Source organism: Phaseolus vulgaris, chromosome 4 (assembly GCF_000499845.2).
Source record: "Phaseolus vulgaris cultivar G19833 chromosome 4, P. vulgaris v2.0, whole genome shotgun sequence".
Classification (NCBI taxonomy): Eukaryota; Viridiplantae; Streptophyta; class Magnoliopsida; order Fabales; family Fabaceae; genus Phaseolus; species Phaseolus vulgaris.
The window spans coordinates 43393436-43402013 of NC_023756.2; the positions used below are offsets into that span (position 1 = coordinate 43393436).

The following is an 8578-nucleotide window of genomic DNA, read 5'->3' on the forward strand; positions in this document are numbered from 1 at the left end:
TTTTTTTATATTACACATTTATGGATGAAGACTCGAAATTAATTGTTGAGTGACACGTAAAATATTTTTATAAAAACTTGTTATATGAATGTAAAATACATATTTTGCAATACTCAAGTGCAATTAGCCTTCACGCTATTGTCGAGTGACCAAGTCAAACGAATGACAAACGGTGAAAACTATTTCTAAGACCTCATGCATAGCATCATGATAGAAGTTTTTTTTTTATCATAAAATAATGGTAGAGTATTTTAGAATACTTCAATTCTATTACAAATTAGTGGCAAAAATTAGAGTAACACTACATATTGTTGTCTCCGAGTAGCATTATATACTATTTTTTTTCTTATCATCTTCTTATTGTACTGAAAATTGAAGAGGTAATTAACTGCTTAGATAAATAGATGAAGGGTATTATAAATGTTTTTTACAAGAGTTTGAGTATCTCTTAAATATTTAACTTCAATTCATTTTACCTTAATTATGTAAATAAAGAAAGGAGTCCACTTTATTCATAAATTACTTGAATAGTTCTTCTGACTAACCACCAAGAATGAGTTCAATTAAACCTTGTAGCTTGAATCTACAATTTGCTTGCAATTTGGGAATTGGATCTATCAGGAAATCGAAGAGGTTCCCACTCCTCATCATTGATATTCCTAAAGTATTGATTCACCATTTCTTTATCAACAAGCTCAAGTTTCGAAGGCTCCCACTATAAACAACAATACAAAGTGAAAGTGCCAAAGCAATATAGGTTTAAAAGAAATATTCAAAGTATATCCATAGAAATGGAACATAAGATATTAGCTTGTACCTTGGGCTTGTTGTCTTTATCGAATAGCTTTGCTCTCGAACCCTTTTTTTTTTTATCGAAGAGAAGAATTGTTAGAACATGAAAAACTAATCTCTATATCCTAATTTAGAGAAGAAGAAAAAACTAATGTATAGTCCTAATAATTATAACTTTATTTATTAGTGATGAAATATATTAACTTTATTTTAGAGATGACACTTAAAAACTATTTCAACTTTCCAACTCTAATAATTTACAGAAATTTTAACCATGAATATAAATCTATCTGTTGGATAAAACTAGTTAATAATCTAGTTAGAAGTTATATTGAAACTTATAAAATCATTAGGTGAAGGTTTTAAAAAATAGGATTAAATATGTTTTTTGTCCTTGTACTTTTACACGAAATTGATTTTTATTTTTAGGACAAACTTTAGATTTTCTAAGTACTTGTAATAAGAAAATTATTGGAATGAATCTTTACTAGTTTTTTTGTGACAAACAAAGTTTTAACATGTACTAGGATGTTAAAATATTTCATGCAGACTAATCGTTGACGTGGATGTTATAATATTATAATATAATTTACGTTGAAAATTTTTTTGTCATGGGAAGAAAAAAAATTAAGAAAGACCTATTTTAATATCTCCCTTACTATAGATATCCAAAAAGTATCAAGTTTGAACTATGGACAAAAACTACTTTCGTGTTATAGTACATAAAAAAAAACTTATCAAACAAAATAATTATTATTAACTAGAAGTGTTTATTAGAATTAGTTGATAAATTTAAAATGATATATTTAATTATTTAAGATTATTTATGATAAGTTTGTGTATCAAGCTCAAATGGACCAAAATAGTTTATAAATTACTAAAATAACTTATTAAACACACTTTTATTAAACTTTCTCCTCCCAATCATATTTATTTTAACTCTTTGAATTTATTTTGTTCAAGAACTCAAGTAATGTTTTATAGGGAAATATTTACCTCATAGAAATGATTGCCAAAAGTTCCTCTGAAGAAGTGGCAGGCAATGTTATAGTCTCTATAAAGACATTGGTCAATCTTTTCTACCCGGCCTCTCTTAATCTAACAGTCATCAAAATCATTATCATTAAAATTACAAAATTTGTAAAAATAAAATAAAAAATTAATGTAACATGAATTTGATTGTGATCTTGTGAAAACAATTAAAGTAAAATCCGGAAAGTTCTTAGTAAAAAATGCAGATATCATGGAATTCCACCATGTTGTTTTCTTAGTAAAAAAAAAAAAGTAAATAATTATATGTGAAAATTATAATAAGAATGAGAGTAATACTAGTTGATTTTTGTTGTACTTACTGATTTCAGAAATATCTTGAGGCTAGTGGGACAAGATGAACGCATGTAGCTTAATGCATTTGTAATCCATTTTTCTGCTCCAATTTGTAATTCATGTTCCTATAAAACATTATCATATGATGGAAAATGATATCATATACTAAGCATTCAACATTGTAAAGAAGAAATGATCAATTTATCTTACTTGATACAGAGATACTTACCAATGATTCAATTATTTCCTCCACAGTCTCTTTTGAGAAACATTTGTTTATAACTTCCAATCTTTTTTTTGGTACCATGAAAACCATTAATTTGTAATTCAGTATGCGTTTCAATTCTCAAAAAACACAAAATCTGAAGAGAATGATTTACCTCCTAAAAGGGCTGTCTTCTTTCACGTTTGGTTTCTCTGCGAAGGTTTTTATCAGTGCAGAAATTGTTGAAACATTTGGAGAGTTAAGAACTTGTAAGGCATTTTCCAACGACTCTAGCTTCTGTTGCACATAAAAAAAATATTTTTATTTATATGGATTCATAGTTCTTAAAGATTACATTACAAAAACAATTACAGTCAAACTTATTATGAAAGTTTATGAATAATTGAGGAAGAAGTGATAGTTTTACTATTGAAGGCACAAAATGTGTGGCTAAACCACATGCTGCTATTTCTGCTCCATCCAATCGTGCTCCAGTCAACCCTAGGTATTCCCCTCCATAAAATTAAACCAAAAACATAAAACTGCAAATTAATATCAATGCACAAGAAGGAAAAGAAAAACATAAATTTGTTTATCCTGTATAACATACATGTTATTTCTTAATGGAAAACTTTTAGCCAAATTAAAGAAATATTTTGAATAATTACATTTTTTTACAGAGAATATATTTTAAAGGGAAAAGATAATACAATACATATTCTAAATATTATTAAATAATTAATAATATTATATTAATATAAAATTTGTATATCTCTTTATATATAAAAAAGTTACTTCAAAACATTTTCCTTTTGTGTATATGTTTTATTTGAGTGAAAAGTGACAGATGTATATTGGTAGAGATTTAAGCAGCTTACCAAAGTAGCCAAGAAGCCTAGAAAGGAAGTAGCTGGCTCCTACATCTGGAAAAAGTCCTATAGATGCCTCTGGCATTGCAAATATCTACAAATAATACATAAAACATAATATGAAGGATTCATAACAAATTAAAATAAAATTAATTTTGTGACATAAGTCTTTGATTCATAAAACTTATTTTGAATAATTTCAGTGAAACCGATATTTAGGCTTTGTGAGCTTCATTAACGTCTCTACATAGGGGACAATACTATTCTACTCTCTCTAGGGAAGAAGATGCAAACAACAACGAGATTATTATTTGCTGATAAAAAAAAATAGCAAGATTATTAAGGAACATTGTGAGTGGTTTACAAGTTGTTTTCAAATCAATTACCCTGTGGACTAATAAAAATCACTAGAGGGGATAAGATGTTGGGGATCCTTATACAATTATGGGTGAGGGAGTGTTTCACAAAGCTACGAAGCCTTTTAGATCAGTCAATGTATGAGAATCTAATACGGATTTTAACACAAAAGATGATGTTGGCCTGGATGACGTATCCAGAAATAATAAGAAACTATTTTGTGCAGACCTGAAACAATTTGACTATAAATCAAAAAGGTTGTGTAGGATTGTGAGAGTAGTAAAAACCTTGGGTCCAATGGGTTCAACTTTAGCTTTATAAAATTTGCTTGGCAAATCATAAAGGAGGATGTGTTCAAAGCATAACATAACTTTTATAGGCAAGTGACCTGCCCTAAGGTAGAAAATCATCAAGAGGACTTAAATGATTAGAGAGTTATATCTTTAATGGGTTATGTATAAGATAATATAAAAAATATTATCAAATAGATTGAAAAAGCTAATTCACGAAGTTATAGATCATAAATAATCCACTTTTAGTACAGGTAGAGAGTTATTGGACATTGTTGTGGTGACAAACGTGGTGGTAGATGAAATTAGGAGAAAGAAGCATAGGAGAGTCATAGTTAGAGTTGATTTTGAGAAGGTGTTCATTTCAAGTTGGTTTTTGTATTATATGTTCGAGAGATTAGGCTTTTGGAAAAAATGGATAATGTGGGTTAAGGGGTGTATGAAATTTGTATATATATTTATTTTGGTAAAGGTGCGTCCTACGAACCAATTTATTTAATCTAGAGGGATTAGACAAGGAGATCCTCTAACCCTGTTCTTATTTCTGATTATGGTCGAGGGCCTAGTAGGCCTAGTTAGGTAGGTTAGAGACATAAGTAGGTTACATGGCTTTTAGGAGCTAGTGGAGTAGGGGAGTAGAGGTAAATATGTTGTAGTTTGCAGACGAGACTCTTCTACACAAAATTTAATGGTTATAAAGAGCATTCTTTGCATTTTTTAATTAACATTAGGGCTAAGGGCAAATTTTTACAAAACTAAACTAGGTGGAATTGGAGTAGATCATCACATTGGACACATTTTTAGTGCCTTATTGTAGTTAAATGTCCATACCATCACATATTTTGGTGTTATGGTTAGGTCAAATCACACAAAAAAAAGTCACTTTTGGATTTGCATGCTACAAAACATAAAAAAAAAAAGGCTTGAGCAGTGGAAAGGCAAAAACATGACCTTGGCAAAAACATGACCTTTGCTGGTAGAGTAACATTGATAATGTCAGTTATCATAGTTGTACCCTTGATTTTTATGTCAATGTTTAAAGTCCTTTTAAAAATCTAGATTGAAATCTAAAAATTCGGAGAGATTTTGTTTGGGGCTAGAGGCATAGTAATAAGAAAGTTGTATGGAGTAAATGCGGAGATATGTGTAAATCTAAAGTAAGAAGTGGGCTACGAGATAAAAGATATAGATACATTTAGTCTAGTCCTATTAAGAAAATGGAAGTGGAGATTGAGGACAAAAATACATGGGTTGTGGAAAGAAGTCTTAGACTCAAAATATGGATCCTAGAGAAGTTTAGATAGTATAAAGAACATAAGCTCGAGTCGACTTAAGGAAAGAAAAAAAAAATCACAATTGGTTTAATAATATATAGCTTGGTCTAGAGGAAATGAAAATCAAATCAAGTTTTAGGAAGATAATTGGGCGAGTGAGAGATCTCTTATTGATAATCAGTTCTAGGCAAACTCACGCAATAAAAAGAGTAGTTTAAGGAAGATGATTCTATGTTGTGGGGGAGGTAGGGGGTGGAAGCTATAATGACACAGAGAGCGATTTGAGTGGCAGAGAGGCCAACTGGATAATTTTATAGACGAGCTAGGGGACTACTCTATCCAGGAAGGAAGAAAAGATACATTCAACTAGGTGAAACTAATATCTATATTGTCTAAGTTGACAATACAATAAAATTGAAAATACTTTGGTGGGGGATGGAGTATATATATTAGAAGAATTACGACGCATTAAGGCTATGCCATAAGCTCGACATTTTTTAATGGAGAGTGCTTATTTAAGAACTTACACATGTGATAAATTGTCAAAAAGATGAGTAAGTATAATGTTATAGTCTTCTTTGTATTAAATGTAACGTCTGTTGTGGCTTGTTATGTTGTTTTTCCATCCACGACACAACATAAAAGCATGTTTAAAGAGTTAAAATTGAACCAAACTATGGACTAAATCGAGTTGTGGAGAAACTTACTGCTTTTTCAGTCACAACCCTAAACCTTGTGGGCATAGAGAGACCTGCTCCTCCTCCCATCACTATTCCATTGATAAGAGAGACCTGATTCCAAAATCATTCAAACAAAGTTACCCAAATATGTAACAAAGATGGAGAATATTGTAACAAGAAGGTATTTGCAACTTAGCAAACTCACTGTAGGCTTTTTATAGGTTGCAACCAAATGGTCCAGAATAAGCTCTTTCTTGTAAAAGCTAGCTGCATAGGTCCAGTGTCCTAGATTCACATATGTAGATAAATATTATAAAGGGAACCATAGTTAGCTTATCCATCAACTTGGCTTCAAAATCATTAACTCAACATGTTCTTCAAATATTTTGGATTGGGAAATTTTTCTTATAAATTTTGGTAGTTTTGGACAAGTTGTACCTACTAATGAAGAAGTAATCAGTGATACCACATCACCTCCAGCACAAAAAGCTTTTCCATTACCCTAGTTAACACCGAAAAACAAAGGATAATTACTGCTTCAATGATAATGGAAGTTTATTATACATAATCTAATAATGTATATATTTAATTAAAAGGTAGTTCATTCTAGAAAAAAAAAAATCTGTAATTAGCTCAAATGTATAAATTTTTAAAAAAAAACTGCAAATTTTGTTCATTTGTTTTGATTCTAAATCCATCAATCACTAAAAAAAAATCAAGTTTAAAGACAAAAGACTAAATTATATATTATTTTAAAAATTAAAAATTATTAGTATATAAAATAAATTTTATTATTAATAAAAATTTATAAAATAATTTTTGAATAGATATCTAAATTAGTTATTAAAATTGTAATTACTAATATTTTATATTATAAACTAACAGAAATTAATTTAGAATGTAATATAATTAGTAATTAAAAATTTGATAGCTAATAATTCGATACTAATTTAAAAACTATTTATTAATAATATAAATTATTTTAAATATTAATAATTTTTTAATTTATTATAATATATCTAATTTAATCAAATAAAAATTAATTATTTTAATCTTTAAAATTATTTTTTATTTAATATTTTTTTATAATGAAATATTATTAGAAAAATTCTCCGACATCTGGTTTGCTTAATTTACCTTCAATATCACAAGTTGAACTAAAGGGTCGTTCTCATACAACTCTAAATTACTTTTTATTTGACAAATCTGCAAAACAAAAATAAAATCCGTTGTCATACTTGGAAAAAAAAATCATATATATAAAGTTTTCTCTTTGCCAATAAAATAATATTCTTGAACAATAGAACGTATTTCTCTTAATTTAATTTTTTTTAACATTATTTCGTTGTTAATTAACAGATACCTATCTTTGGAACTCATCATTAAAATTTAAATCATTTGACCTCCTAAACAATGTTTGTTATATATTTTGCATGTATAAGTATTTACGGGTTGGAATATTCTAAATATAGTATATTTTTTCTTATTGATTAAAAAGAATGACACTTAATTAATTAACCTTCCTACGACCTAGTAATTTTAAAAAGAGTGGTCACAAAGTAATTGAAGTAATTTATATTAAAGGCAATTAAGAATTGGTTTTATTAACTTACCATTTCATGGTTAAGACTGTTTAGCTTTTGAGGTCTGTTTAGTGTCACTACCTTCACACAAGAATTTCCAGTGAAAAGAACCTATACAAGGAAGTTAGTCATGCAATAATATATCATAAAGAGCTTCATATAATCAATTCATTATTAAACCATTCCTTTTCATATCCACATGTTACATATTCTAAATTAAAAATTAAACTTAAGTTTATCTCAATCTAAGATTGTTTGTACATAAGATTATATAATGGAGGATTTCACGGTGAGGTGTGATAAGTCTACAATTTTTTATTATGATTGACTGTAAATGACTTATAGAGTATTAAGAAGTAAATTTTAAGTTTAACTCAACCTTTTAAAACCGTTTTTCTTACATTGATCGTATGTGAAATTATATAATGGATGATCGATAACAATAACGAGTATGATTTGATGTCTGTCTTTTAATTTTTATGCAACTTTTTTGGAAATACTAAGATGAATATTTCTTGTAATGATGTGGTAAGTTTAATTATTCTTTGCATTAATATATCACTGTACAAAGTATTTTTATAGCGGTATTATATTATCAGAAAATCTTCTCTTGCATAACTTGTATGGAGTTCAGGGATTAAAAGATATAATGAAGACCGTAATGATAAGGATTGAGAAAATAATTAACCTAATAATCAATTTGATAAAAATGACGATAAAATTATATACTTTTATCTAACCATAATTCATCTTATTTTATAACAGATAAATTCTACTAGTAAAATTGGAATATAATATAAATTTGAAGGTTGTTTAGCGTGGTATGTCATTTATCAAACATTCATGTAATAATTATAATTTATTTGAAATAATAAAAAAGATATAATTGAAAAGAAGAAGAAGGAAAACCTGATTTTGCTCCCTATCAAAATTGAGAGTTGGAGCCATGAATATGAATTTTGAGAGTAAGAGGGTTTTGAAAAGGGGGCACACGAATTGAGCTCAATAAAACCTCTCTATTTATAAATCTCACCAATGTTATTATAAACCTCTCTATTAGCTTCAGAAGGCCAAAAAATTATTATATTAAGTGAAAGATACATGTGATATAAAAAACAAAACCCAAGAGGTAAGAAAAATTCAAGAAAACCAAAGAAGAAAGAAGAAAGAAGTTAAAATATATAGCTGAGATGGGAAGTACA

The 8578-nt window shown here is 28.2% G+C and overlaps 1 protein-coding gene across 3 annotated transcripts; it reads right to left on the minus strand.

Annotated features, from left to right (window-relative positions):
* Window positions 1-481: 481 nt before the first annotated feature.
* On the minus strand, window positions 482-8363 carry LOC137837796 (3-hydroxyisobutyryl-CoA hydrolase 1-like). Of its 3 annotated transcripts, XM_068646926.1 has the most exons (14): window positions 8286-8363; window positions 7407-7487; window positions 6931-6999; window positions 6232-6295; window positions 5999-6078; window positions 5821-5904; window positions 3202-3286; window positions 2751-2836; window positions 2499-2620; window positions 2348-2408; window positions 2145-2243; window positions 1789-1890; window positions 818-859; window positions 482-715 (listed from the first exon to the last, which is right to left on the minus strand). In XM_068646926.1, the coding sequence occupies exons 1-14, from the start codon at window positions 8322-8324 to the stop codon at window positions 584-586; spliced, it is 1146 nt and encodes a 381-aa protein (XP_068503027.1). In that variant the 5' UTR covers window positions 8325-8363; the 3' UTR covers window positions 482-583. The 3 variants fall into 3 exon arrangements, with proteins under 3 accessions (XP_068503027.1, XP_068503028.1, XP_068503029.1); XM_068646927.1 differs by lacking the exon at window positions 6931-6999; XM_068646928.1 differs by lacking the exon at window positions 7407-7487 and having other exon boundaries at window positions 8286-8362.
* Window positions 8364-8578: the final 215 nt, after the last annotated feature.

Excerpts from the sequence above, each read along its gene's own strand:
- LOC137837796 (XM_068646926.1), bottom strand. The coding sequence starts at position 8,324 with ATGGCTCCAACTCTCAATTTTGATAGGGAGCAAAATCAG. Across the intron at positions 7,488-8,285 it reads TTGATAGGGAGCAAAATCAG|GTTCTTTTCACTGGAAATTC; the intron begins GTTTTCCTTCTT and ends TTCCTTGTATAG. Across the intron at positions 3,287-5,820 it reads GGGTTGTGACTGAAAAAGCA|ATATTTGCAATGCCAGAGGC; the intron begins GTAAGTTTCTCC and ends TATTATTTGTAG.